The sequence below is a fragment of the Hemitrygon akajei genome, chromosome 9 (assembly GCF_048418815.1).
Source record: "Hemitrygon akajei chromosome 9, sHemAka1.3, whole genome shotgun sequence".
In the NCBI taxonomy this organism is placed as follows: domain Eukaryota; kingdom Metazoa; phylum Chordata; class Chondrichthyes; order Myliobatiformes; family Dasyatidae; genus Hemitrygon; species Hemitrygon akajei.
Window position 1 is genome coordinate 160,882,958 of NC_133132.1, and position 14,978 is coordinate 160,897,935.

At 41.5% G+C, this 14,978-nt stretch overlaps 1 protein-coding gene across 1 annotated transcript in view; it reads right to left on the bottom strand.

The window, feature by feature from the left end:
* slc35f1 (solute carrier family 35 member F1) overlaps window positions 1-14,978 on the bottom strand; it is a 372,306-nt gene that overhangs the window by 236,069 nt on the left and 121,259 nt on the right. The window contains exon 2 of the mRNA XM_073057399.1: window positions 10,702-10,877. Coding sequence (XP_072913500.1) covers window positions 10,702-10,877 — 176 coding nt within the window. The remainder of the gene's footprint in view (window positions 1-10,701; window positions 10,878-14,978) is intronic.

Below are 14,978 nucleotides of genomic sequence, written 5' to 3' on the forward strand. Positions count from 1 at the left end.
ATATTAGAAACATAGAAAACCTACAGCACAATACAGATCCTTTGGCTCACAAAGTTCTGCTGAACATGTCCCAACCATAAAAATTACTAGGGTTACCCAGACCACTCTATTTTTCTAAGCTCCATGTACCTATCCAAAATTCTCTTAAAAGACCCTATCGTATCCGCCTCCACCACCATTGCCGGCAGCCCATTCCATGTATTCACCACTCTTTGCGTAAAAAACTTACCCCTGACATCTCCTCTGTACCTGCACCTTAAAACTGTGTCCTCTTGTGGCAACCATTTCAGCCCTGGGAAAAAGCCTCTGACTATCCACACGATCAATGCCTCTCATCATCTTATACACCTCTATCAGGTCACCTCTCATCCTCCATCGCTCCAAGGAGAAAAGGTTGAGTTCACGCAGCCTGTTTTCATAAGGCATGCTCCCCAATCCAGGCAACATCCTTGTAAATCTCCTCTGCACCCTTTCTAAGGTTTCCACATCCTTCCTGTAGTGAGGCGACCAGAACTGAGCACAGTACTCCAAGTGGGGTCTGACCAGGGTCCTATATAGCTGCAACATTACCTCTTGGCTCCTAAATTCAATTCCAAGATTGATGAAGGCCAATAATCCGTACACCTTCTTAACCACAAGAGTCAACCTGTGCAGCTGCTTTGAGTGTCCTATGGACTTGGACCCCAAGATCCCGTTGTTCCTCCACACAGCCAAGAGTCTTACCATTAATACTATATTCTGCCATCACATTTGACCTACCAAAATGAACCACTTCACATTTATCTGGGTTGAACTCCATCTGCCACTTCTCAGCCCAGTTTTGCATCCTATCAATGTCCCGCTGTAACCTCTGACAACCCTCCACACTATCCACAAAACCCCTAACCTTTGTGTTATCAACAAACTTACTTACCCATCCCTCCACTTCCTCATCCAAGTCATTTATAAAAATCACGAAGAGTAAGGGTCCCAGAACAGATCCCTGAGGCACACCACTGGTCATCGACCTCCATGCAGAATATAACCAGTCTACAACCATTCTTTGCCTTCCATGGGCAAGCCAGTTCTGGATCCACAAAGCAATGTCCCTTTGGATCCCATGACTCCTTACTTTCTCAATAAGCCTTGCATGGGGTACTTTGTCAAATGCCTTGCTGAAATTCATATACACCACATCTACTGCTCTTCCTTCATCAATATGTTTAGTCACATCCTCAAAAAATTCAATCAGGCTTGTAAGGCACGACCTGCCCTTGACAAAGCCATGCTGACTATTCCTAATCATATACCTCTCCAAATGTTCATAAATCCTGCTTCTCAGGATCTCCTCCATCAACTTACCAACCACTGAAGTAAGACTCACTGGAATATAATTTCCTGGGCTATCTCTACTCCCTTTCTTGAATAAGGGAACAACATCTGCAACCCTCCAATCCTCCGGAACCTCTCCCATTTCCATTGATGATGCCAAGATTATTGCCAGAGGCTCAGCAATCTCCTCCCTCGCTTCCCACAGTAGCCTGGGGTACATCTCATCCAGTCCTGGCAACTAATCCAACCTGATACTTTCCAAAAGCTCCAGCACATCCTCTTTCTTAATATCTATATGCTCAAGCTTTTCAGTCCACTGCAAGTCATCACTACAATCACCAAGATCCTTTCCCATAGTGAATACTGAAGTAAAGTATTCATTAAGTACCTCTGCTATTTCCTCCAGTTCCATATACACTTTCCCACTGTCACACTTGTTAGGCCCTATTCTTTCACGTCTTATCCTCTTGTTCTTCTCATACTTGTAGAATGCCTTGGGGTTTTCCTTAATCCTGCCCGCCAAGTCATTCTAATGGCCTCCTCTGGCTCTCCTAATTTCCTTCATGAGCTGCTTCCTGTTAGCCTTCTAGACCTCTAACATTACCTAGCTCTCTGAACCTTTCGTAAGCTTTTCTTTTCTTCTTGACTAGATTTACTACAGTCTTTGTACACCACGGTTCCCCTACCCTACCATAACTTCTCTGTCTCATTGGAACGTACCAATGCAGAACTCCACACAAATATCTACTGCACATTTGCCACATTTCTTCCGCACCTTTCCCTGAGAACATCTATTCCCAATTTAAGCTTCCAAGTTCCTACCTGATAGCCTCATAATTTCCCTTACTCAAATTAAACACTTTTCTAACTTGTCTGTTCCTATCTCTCTCCAATGCTCTCTCCAATCTTGACTCACAAATTTGACAAGCTTTTTGACCAAATAAACAAGAAGGTTGATCAAGGCAGGGTAGTAGACATAATCCCTATAGACTTCCATAAGGCCTTTGATAAGGTTCCACATGATATGGTAAGTTAAATGGACACAGAATTGGATTGATGGTAGAAAGCAAAGGGAGATTATGTAAGCGTGATTTTTGAAGTTAGGTGACAAGGTGGAGATACGTCTCTACCAAAGAAGCTGTAAAACACTCCTTCCCTCTGCTAGCCTTCAGGTCAGCCTTGGGCAAGGTGTAGTACCTGCTGAGCCCCCCTCCCCAGCCCCGGATCGGGGTCACCTGAAGACACGGGAGCAGGTGGTGGATGGTCATCTGAGCAGCTGGTGCATATCACAAATCCTGATTATTTAACCACCGATGCCAGGCAGACAATCTCTGAAGTGTATTGATAATGGCTGGGGTCACTCATTTTGTAAATGCACTGCCCAGAAGGCGGCAATGGCTAAGTACTTCAGTAGAAAAATTTGCCAGCAACAACCATGGTCATGAAAAGATCGTGATTGTCCACATCATACGACATGGCACATAACGAACAAACAAATTTTGATGTGGAAGCCCATGACGCATGGCATTCCCTGGGACTCAAATGACACTAGAGCAGATGGCCTCACCGACAGTGACGATGGTCAAGAAATGGCAATTGGAGGCCTAATTCGGTTAAGTGCGAGGTGTTGAATTTTGAGAACAGAGATCAAGGTAGAACTTTAACAGTTCATGGTAGGACTGTGGAGAGTGCTGAAGAACAGAATACAAGTGCATGATTCTCTGAAAGCTACATCACAAGTAAGCAAGTTGGTGTAGAAGGCTTTTAGCATGCTGGCTTTCACAGTCAGGCCACTGAGAAAAAAAGTTGCGACACTTTGTTGCAGTTGTACAAAAGATTGGTGAGGCCACAATTGAAATATTGTGTTTTGGTTTAGTCATTCTAATAGTCAATGTTTTGGGCTGAGACCCTTCTTCCGGACTGAGAAGGAAGGGAGGAAGCACCAGAATAAAAAGTTGGAAGGAAGCTAGCTGGGAGGTGATAGGTGAAGCCAAGTGGATGGAAAGGTATGGCTGGAGAAGAATAATCTGGTAAGAGATGAGAGTCAACTGTAGGAGAAAGGGAGGGAGGAGAGGACACGGGGGGAAGTGATAGGATGTTGTCAGGACTTAAGGGACTGAGCTATGAAGAGAGAATCAGAATCACGTCTATTATCATTTGTAGCTTTGTGCCAAAAGTACAATACAAGAAAGAAAAATGGCTGAGCAACAGACACAAAATGTTAGAGCAAACACAAGCAAGTCTGCAGATGCTGGAAATCCAAAGCAGCACATACTCAATTCTGGAGGAGCTCAGCAGGTCAGGCAGCATCCATGGACAAGAGTAAACAGTTGATGGTTCAGGCCAAGACCCATCTTCTAAAATGTTAGAGGAGTGATGAAGAGTCTTGGCACGAAACACAGACTGCATTCCCCTTCATTCCTCCTGCACTTTGTATGCTTTGCTCAATATTTTCATATCTACAGAATTTCTTGTATCTATATAAAAATTACTATAAGTTATAATGGATAGATACATAGACAGACAGATAAAAAGAGGAATAAAGAAGTGGCGCCCATGGACCATTCAGAAATGTGGTGGTGGAGGGACTAAAGTTTTTCCTAAACAGTAAGTGTGGATCGTCAGGCTCCTGTACCTTCTTCCCGATCGTAGTAATCAGTAGAGGTTGGGCAGACTTGGATATTTTTCACTGGATATTTTTATCAAAGGTGCATAAGGTTATGATGTGGGGGAGGAACACATAGATAGGGTCAATGCACAGTCAATGTTCCAGGATTTGGGAAATCAAGAACTAGAGGGCATAGGTTTAAAGTGAGAGGGACAAATTTAATAGGAACTTGAGGGACAACTTTTTCATCCACAATTTTATAAGCCTATTCCTGCCAGAGGAAGTTGAGGCAGGTGCAATAAGAATATTTAAAAGACACTTGGACAGATACATGAATTGAAAAGATATAGAGCAGGGGATCCCAATCTGGGATCCACAGGCCACTCCTTTAATAGTAGGGGTCCATGGCTTTAAAAAGGTTGGGAATCCCAAATGATGGTGATGTCCATCAGTAAGGACACCCACCCCCAGGGCATGTCCTCTTTGCACTATTAACATCAAGATGGAGGTACGGAAGTCTGAAGGCACACACTCAGTGATTCAGGAACAGTTTCTTCCCCTCTGCCATCCAATTTCTAAATGAATATTGAGCCCATGAACACTACCTCAATACTTTTTATTTCTTTTTTTTGCACTACTTATTTTAACTTAACTATTTAATAGATATCTTATATACACACACATGAGATGCACTGATCTCCAAAAGTCAGAAAGTCAAAGATGAAACATTGAGTCATCAGAAGAAAACCTTTCCTGCGTCCTCACCACAATATTCAGCATCAGAAGTTTGCACAGGAACATCTAAACAAGCCTGATGCATTTTGGAAACAAGTCCTGTGAACTCATGAAGTTAAAATAGAACTTTTTGGCCGCCATGAGCAAAGGTATGTTTGGAGCAAAAAGGGAGCAGAATTTCATGAAAAGAACACCTCTCCAACTGTTAAGCACAGGGGTAGATTGATGATGCTTTGGGCTTGTGTTGTACCCAGTGGCACGGGGAGCATTCCACTGGTAGAGGGAAAAATGAATTCAATTAAATACCAGCAAATTCTGGAAGCAAACATCACTCTATCTGTAAAAAAAGCTGAAGATGAAAAGAGAATGGCTTCTACAGCAGGATTATGAGCCTAAGCACACCTCAAAATCCACAATGGACTACCTCAAGAGGCGCAAGCTGAAGGTTTTGCCATGGCCCTCACAATCCCCTGACCTAAATATCATCGAATATCTGTGGATAGACTTCAAAAGACCAGCGCATGCAAGATGGCCCAAGAATCTCACAGAACTAGAAGCCTTTTGCAAGGAAGAAAGGGCGAAATACCCCCAAACTAGAATTGAAAGACTCTTAGCTGGCTACAAGAAGCGTTTACAAGCTGTGATACTTGCCAAAGGGGATGTTACTAAGCACTGACCATGCAGGGTGCCCAAACTTTCACTTCGGGCCCTTTTCCTTTATTGTTATTTTGAAACTGGAAAAGATGGAAATAGAAAAGTAATCTTGCTTAAAATATTAAAGAAATGTGTCATCTTTAACTTTATGCCTTTTGGAAATCAGGTCATCTTTTACTCGTTTAGTTATTCACAGTAACAGAAATATTGACCAGGGGTGACCAAACTTTATATGTGTGTGTATATATATATATATATATATAAATATATAAAAATGCAACAGTTCTTTTCCCTCTATATTTGTTATTTATCATGTACTGCTGCTATAAAGTTAACAAATTTCAAAAAAAATGCCGGTGATATTAAACATGATTCTAATTCTGTTTTAGAGGGATATGGGCCAAACATAGACAAATAGAACTAGCTTCAATGGGAATCCTAGTTAATATTATCCATTCGGGCTGAATGGCCTATTTATGTGCCTTCATGATTCGAGGACTCTATTACTGTATATCATTTGGTTCAACTCCCTACTTCATTCCTTAAATCTCAATCCAAGGTGCATCATGTCATGGCTGAAATGAGTGTGGGTTGAAAAGAAAATCTACATATACTCATTTTAGTAATGATAAGATGTTGTTTCTACTGCTGATGAAAATTCCTCTGATATTCCAAAAATCCCTCCACTTTCTTATGTAAAAGATAGGATTTGCATGAAACTCCAGCAAAAAGCAATACCTGCAATTTTGTCTCAGATAAAAATGGAATGAAAACTTGCTTTGCTCCTGATTTAGTTCAGAATCTGTAATAGGCCAAATTGATAAAATGCTCAGCTTAATGTGTCTATTGTTAAAGCACGCTGACTACAATAGGATGAAAATCTAAGCAGCATCCAATCTTGAAAAGATAAATGCGATAGGATTTTAAAATTCCAGCTGTTATGAGTGATGAACAGACCTGATGGACAATGGGGTGCAGAATTAACCATTCTCAACCCCCCTCCTGAGAACTACGAACTATTGCCGTTGCAATGCTGCTCATGAGAGAGAGAGAGAGATGAAACACAGGCAAGACCATCTGCTACGGATAAGAGGGGGAGAGAGACTGTTGATTTACTGTATTTTGACTCTTCCTGGATTATTTACCTTCCACTACAAGGACTTTACTTTGCTCGTTAACATTCCTCAGGAGATAGCAGGAGTGGACTGATTTGATGGACACCGTCATTCAGAGTTGATGGATAGCTGAGACCCCGTCAGTGGGGGTAAAAGTTAGGTCTGGAGAGACACCCTTCAGACACACCAGTGGACACTGACTGAGTGGTGGGAACCCACAGAAAGGTGGGGGCTTCGGAGACCGAATCAGGAGATCGGTCAGTAAAGCTCACAGTGTTACAGCAGGGCCGGAGGGGCTTGTGTGTGTGTCCACTCATGCCAGAGTGACGAGTCCACCACAGAAGAATGGTCTAGCTGAAGACCAGAGGGGTCATAACTGAATGGCCACAACGATACGACGGATTAAGAAAGCCACAAAAGGTTTGCCTGCTGCAGCTGTTGCTGTTACATCTCGCTCGCTCTCTCTCTCTTTCCAACGATATCAATACAATAACCATAACTACCTGAGCATTTATGAACTGAACTCTATACTTTCCTATGACAATTCATTTATTTACCCCTAGACATCGATAGAGCTTGTTTATTATTGCTTATTATTATTCCTACACTTTTAGGTTTATTACTGCTAACTTGTTTTATATGTATATTTGCATTTTTGATATTGTATTGTGTAGTTTACTAATAAACACCTTTAGTTTGGTACCACCAGACTCCAACGGATTCTTCTTTCTCTGCTGGTCAGACACCCAGTTACGGGGTACATAACACAGCGAATCAAATGTGATTAAACAATGCACAATCACATAATCACAAGAGCACTGCCAATCACTTTTGGCAAAGCTATTTCAAAATAACCTTTCTTTTCTCCAACCAAAACTACTTCTACTTGGGGAAAAATTTTCCCAGTCCCCTGTTCTTTGCCTTCCCACAATATTTTTTATCCTTTACTGGCTCATCCTCCACTCCTGCCTCGACTTCTTCATATCTTCATTTCCTCTGTGACTTCAGATTACCTCATGAGAGGTTTCCTTCAATCTAATTATGTTGCTTCTTTCCTTTCTCCCCGTCCCTCCTCCCCTCCCTCTCACCATCTGAATTCTCCAGCTGCCCACAACACCTCTGAACAAATATGTCTCATAACCACTTTCAAATATAACTAGCAACAAACAATCCAATCTTATGAATCTGGAAACAATGTCTTGTTCCGTCAGGCCAATTCCTTGCAATCCCCAATGATTTTAGGAACTCAAGATTTTAAGTCTCTGTATTAATATCTGAAAAACATGGGAAACAGCACAAATCTATGCAGAGAGATCACAGATGATGGAATCTGGAGCAAAAAAAAGACAATTACTGGAGAAACTCAGCAGATCAGGGTGTATCTGAGGAGGGAAATGGACAACTATCATTTCATGTCAAGATCCTTCATCTAGACTGAAGTATAAAGTTCGAAGTAATTTTATTTTCAAATTTCATATATGTCACCATATACAACCCTGAGTTTCGTTTTCTTACGGGCATACTCAATAAATCTAGAGAAAAGCAATAACGGAATCAACAAAAGACTGCCCAACTAGAGCGTTCAACCAGAATGCAGAAGACAACAAACTGCAAGTACAAAAATAAATAAATAATAGTAATAAATCAATAAGAAACAAATATTGAGAACATGAGATGAAGATCCTTTGAAAGTGAATCAATTGGTTGTGGGAGTTCAATAATAAACAGTTCAATAATGGGGCAAGTGAAATTGAGTGAAGTTATCCCCTTTGGTCCAAGAGCCTGATTGTTGAGGGGTAATAACTGTTCCTGAACCTGGTGGTGTGAGTCCTGAGGCTCCTGTACCTTCTTCCTGATGGCAGCAACGTGAAGAGAACATGTCCTAGATAGTGGGAGTCCCCGATGATGGATGCCAGTACTAAGAAACAAAGGGAGGGGAGAGTGTGAATAGCGACAGAGGCAAGGAGGTGATAGGGAGAGGCAAGATTGTGCTGCAAATGATGGAATCAGATAGGAAAGGAATAAACAGATTATGGTGATGAACAAATGACTAAAGGTGGAGTGGTAAAAGTAGTTCCAGCTATAGGATATGGTAGTTCTAAAACAAGTGAAAGAGTAACACAAAAATAGTGCATTAGACACTGCCGATAAAGGGAAAATTAAGTCATTTTATCAGGAGAGAGAAAACAAATCATCAAGGTCATAAGAACATATGACGAGGGAGCAATATTAGGCCATTCAGCTCATTGAGTCTTCTCCATCATTCCATCATGGCTGATTCAGGATCCCACTCAACCCCATACACCTGCCTTCTTGCCATATCCTTTGATGCCCTGACCAATCAGGAAACTATCAACTTCCACCTTAAGTATACCCACAGACTTGGCCTCCATCGCAGTCTGTGGCAGAGCATTTCACAGATTCACCACTCTTTGGCTAAAAAAAAGTCCTCCTTACCTCTGTTCTAAGAGGTCGCCCCTCAACTTTGAGGCTGGATACCTCCACCACAGGAAATACCCTCTCCACATCCACCCTTCTAGTCCTTTCATCATTTGGTAGGTTTCAATGAGATCCAGCACCACCCCCCCCACCCCCCCCAACGCATTCTTGTAAATTCCAGTGAGTACAGGCCCAAGGCTGCCAAACGCTCCTCATATGTTAACCCCTTCATTCCCAGAATCATCCTTGTGAATCTCACCAATGACAACACATCCTTTCTGAGATATGGGGCCGATAACTGTTGACAATACTCCTGACTAGTGTCTTATAGAGCATCAGCATTATCTCCTTACTTTTATATTCTATTCCCCTTGAAATAAATGCCAACATTGCATTTACCTTCTTTACCACCGACTCAACCTGAAAATTAAACCTTCTGGGAGTCTTCCACTAGGACTCCTAAGTCCCTCTGCACCTGTGATGTTTGAACCTTCTCCCCATTTAGATAACAGTCCGCACTATTGTTCCTTTTACCAAAATGCATTATCATAAGTTTCCCAACACTGTATTCTATCTGCCACATCTTTGCCCATTCTTCTAATTTGTCTAAGTATTGCTAAAATCGCATTGCTTTCTCAGCACTACCTACCCCTCCACCTATCTTCGTATCTTCCACAAACCCATCAATTCCATTATCCATATCATTGACAAACAATGTGAAAAGTAGCAGTCCCATTACTGACCCCAAGAAACACCACTAGTCACTGGCAGCCAACCAGAAAAGGCCCCTTTTATTCCCACTCACTGCCTCTTGCCTGTCTGCCATTCCTCTATCCGTACCAGTATAGTTCCTGTAACACCACAGGATTTTATCTTGTTAAGCAGCCTCAAGTGTAACACCTTATCAAATGTCTTCTGAAAATCCAAGTAAATGACATCCACTGCCTCTCCTTTGTCCAACCTGTCTTGAAGGATCCCTTCTATCCTGCTTGACATGGCATATTCTGGATTAAGCAATTATTAATTTCAGCTCCCAACCTTTAGACCTGAACATGGATTGTAAATTACAGTTAAAATATAGCCCTGGACAATGGACACCAGCTAATTGAAAACTAGACAATGCTGATAAACATTCACTTTGGGTGTCTGAAGGAGGCATGAAAATTATTTGTAATTCATTGTAATTATAGAATTGTCCTTTGATCTTTAGCATATAAAATGCGATGTAATATTGGATCAAACAGGCCTCTTCCTTGGAGTGGGTCTCATTTAGATGAATAAAACAATTCGGTATCCACTAGCTACAGTGTGTCTCCAGTGACTTTGTTCACGTTACAATACTGCTCACCATTTCAAGAGGGAAAAACACTTTACTTAATCAAGGTGTCTATCAAAGAAAGATATCTGCATTATACTATGTCCAATAATGATATGGTAACTGATCCCCAGAGGCAATCTGATAAAAGAATATTGTTAGCAGCTAACAAACATTACAGTTCAGGCTAAAACAGTGAGTAGTTACAGTATTTTCATGAAGATATATCCTTAAGCGCATTAAATTACTATTCTTCATACTTCACCCCAAGCTATCTTGTCATCAGTAACACTAAACAGAGCTTTGTCAATTAACTCAAAACAAGATTTGAATTGTTGCAGACGTGACACCACAATCACAAAATTACTCTGAACTGATAAATCAGCTGCAGAGGGCATTTTTACGTTTACGTTTGATACAGGAAAAAAAATCACCAATTCGCAACAACCCGCTGGATGAATTCTTTCTTTCCACACATTACAGTTAAAAGAGGAAAAGATCTTGTGAAGTTAAGTGTGGCCTACCTTGTCGTACTGCCAACGTGGTTGTGTAAACCAGGAACAGGAGGATGTAGTTGAGAAAACTCTGAAACACTGGCGTGTTGGCATGGAAGTCCTCGACCAAGTACTTGCTAGTCAGGCCTATACCACAGATCAACAATGATAGCACCTGGCCCAGTGCCAGCGACACCAGCAGCTCTCTAAAGGAACAAGTGATCTGCGTATTAGGGTAATGTTAATGAACGGTGACAAATTCTACAATGGATTGAGAGGCAACACAGACAGGGCCCAGAGGGAGCCATTTTTACAATTAAGTAGGATGTAAAACTGAAAAGATTTCCAAGCTTCTGCAATAGTAACTTTTCAAAAACTAATCTTATTTTTTTTGCCATGTTCAAGGTCTTTGGGTAAGCATATCTGAAAGAGTGAACAGTCAGCTGTCAAAAAGACTGCTTTCACAGCCTGAGTTCTGTGGGTAAATTAAAATGAACTGTTTTCAGTCAAATGTTATTACATCACCTTTCTGAATGTAACTACTGAATAGGAAGTTCTTGACCTGCAGTGATGACTTAACTCATCATTGATGCTCCATCTTCAAAGAGAGAAAGCCATAAATTAAATGTCCAAGGCATTGAAACTTGCTTGAGGACTTCAGTTGTGTGAGAAAAAATAACAAATAAAAATAACATGCACATTTATTTATTGAGATGCAGAACAGAATGGGCCCCTTTCTTCCTTTTGAGGCCCGCCACCCAGCAGTCCCCCTGATTTAACCCTAGCCTAATCTCAAGGCAATTTACAATGGCCAATTAACCTGTAGGGCTTTGGACCGTAGGAGGAAACCGGAGCACCCAGAAGAAACTAACACAGTCAAAGGGAGAACGTACAAACTCCTTACAGACGGCGACGGGAATTGAACCTGGGACACCTGCACTGTATAAAGCATTGAACTAAACACTACACTTCCGTGCCATCCATTTCTTATGCTTTGGGTCATCTTAGCACTCCCAGAACCTTAATGTGATTCTTGTCCAACTTTCCATCTCACCAAATCTCCATATTTTGGACACATTTTGAACAGTTATTACTCCACAGCCTTCAGGCTCCTGTTCCGCCATGGACATAGTCATTCATAACTACTCTGAACTGATTCCATGACCTACAGATTCAATTTCAAGCACTCCTTACATACAGCTCATGTTCTCAGCATTACTTTTATTTGCAGTTTGTCTACTTTTGCATGCTGGTTATTTGTCAGTCTTTGTTTATATGCAGTTTTGGTAAAACTCTTTTGCATTTCTTTTTTTCCCTTTAAATGTCTACAAGAAAATGAATTTCAGAGTAATATATAGTTACATGAAATTTAATTCAGTTCAAGCTCAAGTTGGATAATAAACTTATTTTGAACTTTGAGCATCCATGACGACACTGTTCCCAGCTTTCTGAAGGGACTGCTTCTTCCATAAAAACCTTGCTCACCATGATACCATGGACAATACATAGGTATTGGCTTTTCTTCATGGCTAACATGATGGAATCTGTCATGGTCTAAACATGAAGATGCAAAAGATATTATCATTCAGGACACAATAATACATTGATTGGTGACTGCTGGACTAGAATTCAGTACAAAACATTGTTTCTAGTGCAATGCAAATTCAAAGCAGTTACATCTGGCTGGAACAAGGTAGCCATCTATTTGGGGCTCAAATTACATCAATCAAGAAATTCAAAAACGTTCCACATCTTGACATCACTTCTGCATCAGACGTCTGTACAGTTACATCACATGGGCGTCATGGTGGCGTAGCTGTTAGCACAACATTATTAGGGTTTGAGGCTCCCTGGAAATCGGAGTTCAATTCCCATGTCATAGAAACATAGAAAACCTACAGCACAATACAGGCCCTTCGGCCCACAAAGTTGTGCTGAACATGTCCCTACCTTAGAAATTACTAGGCTAACCCATAGCCCTCCATTTTTCTACCCTCCATGTACCTATCCAAAAGTCTATTAAAAGACCCTATAGTAACATATCATCGTGAATGAAACATATTATTATTAAGGGATTGGACACGCTAGAGGCAGGAAACATGTTCCTGATGTTGAGGGAGTCCAGAACCAGAGGCCACAGTTTAAGAATAAGGGGTAGGCCATTTAGAACAGAGATGAGGAAAAACTTTTTCACCCAGAGAGTTGTGGATCTATAGAATGCTCTGCCTCAGAAGGCAGTGGAGGCCAATTCTCTGGATGCTTTCAAGAAAGAGTTAGATAGAGCTCTTAAAGTTAGCGCATTCAAGGGATATGGGGAGAAGGCAGGAACAGAGTGCTGATTGTCGATGATCAGCCATGATCACATTGAATGGCGGTGCTGGCTCGAAGGGCCACCTATTGATCACCTATTGTCTGTTGTCTATTGTATCCGCCTCTACCACCTTTGCCGGCAGCCCATTCCACGCACTCACCACTCTCCGCGTAAAAAACTTACCCCTGACAAGTAAGTAAACTTACTCTGTACCTACTCCCCAGCACCTTAAACCTGTGCCCTCATGTGGCAACAATTTCAGCCCTGGGAAAAAGCCTCTGACTATCCACACGATCAATGCCTCTCGTCATCTTATACACCTCTATCAGGTCACCTCTCATCCTCCGTCGCTCCAAGGAGAAAAGGCTGAGTTCACTCAACCTTTCTCATAATGCATGCTCCCCAATCCAGGCAACATCCTTGTAAATCTCCTCTGCACCCTAATGCAATCAATTATTTTGTGCTTTATATCTGTAATTAATTTAGATCACTTTGTAGAGATCTGTTTTCACTTTGACATGAAAGAGTATTTTTCTGCTGATCACTGTCAAAAGAGCCTAACTAAATGCACTGTGATTTAGTGTGTTAAAACAATAAAACATGAAAACCCCCGGGGGGGGGTGGGGTGAATACTTTTTATAGGCAATGTACATCTATTAATGCAGCCAATGCATGAAGGAGCCAATTTAGCATCACTTATGCTTAATACTACTCTATGTGACAATGCTGTAAGGTAGTAATACAACAAAGATGCATTTTAATTCCAATCCCCTCACCCCCTCCCATAAAAGTGGAGTTTAACCATATAACCATATAACAATCACAGCACGGAAACAGGCCATCTCGGCCCTCCTAGTCCATGCCGAACTCTTAATCTCACCTAGTCCCACCTACCCGCACTCAGCCCATAACCCTCCACTCCTTTCCTGTCCATATACCTATCCAATTTTACCTTAAATGACACAACTGAACTGGCCTCTACTACTTCTACAGGAAGCTCATTCCACACAGCTATCACTCTCTGAGTAAAGAAATACGCCCCTCGTGTTTCCCTTAAACTTTTGCCCCCTAACTCTCAAATCATGTCCTCTCATTTGAATCTCCCCTACTCTCAATGGAAACAGCCTATTCACGTCAACTCTATCTATCTCTCTCAACATTTTAAATACCTCGATCAAATCCCCCCTCAACCTTCTACGCTCCAATGTATAGAGACCTAACTTGTTCAACCTTTCTCTGTAACTTAAGTGCTGAAACCCAGGTAACATCCTAGTAAATCGTCTCTGCACTCTCTCTAATTTATTGATATCTTTCCTATAATTCAGTGACCAGAACTGTACACAATATTCCAAATTTGGCCTTACCAATGCCTTGTACAATTTTAACATTACATCCCAACTTCTGTACTCAATGCTCTGATTTATAAAGGCCAGCGTTCCAAAAGCCTTCTTCACCACCCTATCTACATGAGACTCCACCTTCAGGGAACTATGCACTGTTATTCCTAGATCTCTCTGTTCCACTGCATTCCTCAATGCCCTACCATTTACCCTGTATGTTCTATTTGGATTATTCCTGCCAAAATGTAGAACCTCACACTTCTCAGCATTAAACTCCATCTGCCAACGTTCAGCCCATTCTTCTAACCAGCATAAATCTCCCTGCAAGCTTTGAAAACCCACCTCATTATCCACAACACCTCCTACCTTAGTATCATCGGCATACTTACTAATCCAATTTACCACCCCATCATCCAGATCATTTATGTATATTACAAACAACATTGGGCCCAAAACAGATCCCTGAGGCACCCCGCTAGTCACCGGCCTCCATCCCGATAAACAATTATCCACCACTACTCTCTGGCATCTCCCATCTAGCCACTGTTGAATCCATTTTATTACTCCAGCATTAATACCTAACGACTGAACCTTCTTAACTAACCTTCCATGTGGAACTTTGTCAAAGGCCTTGCTGAAGTCCATATAGACTACAT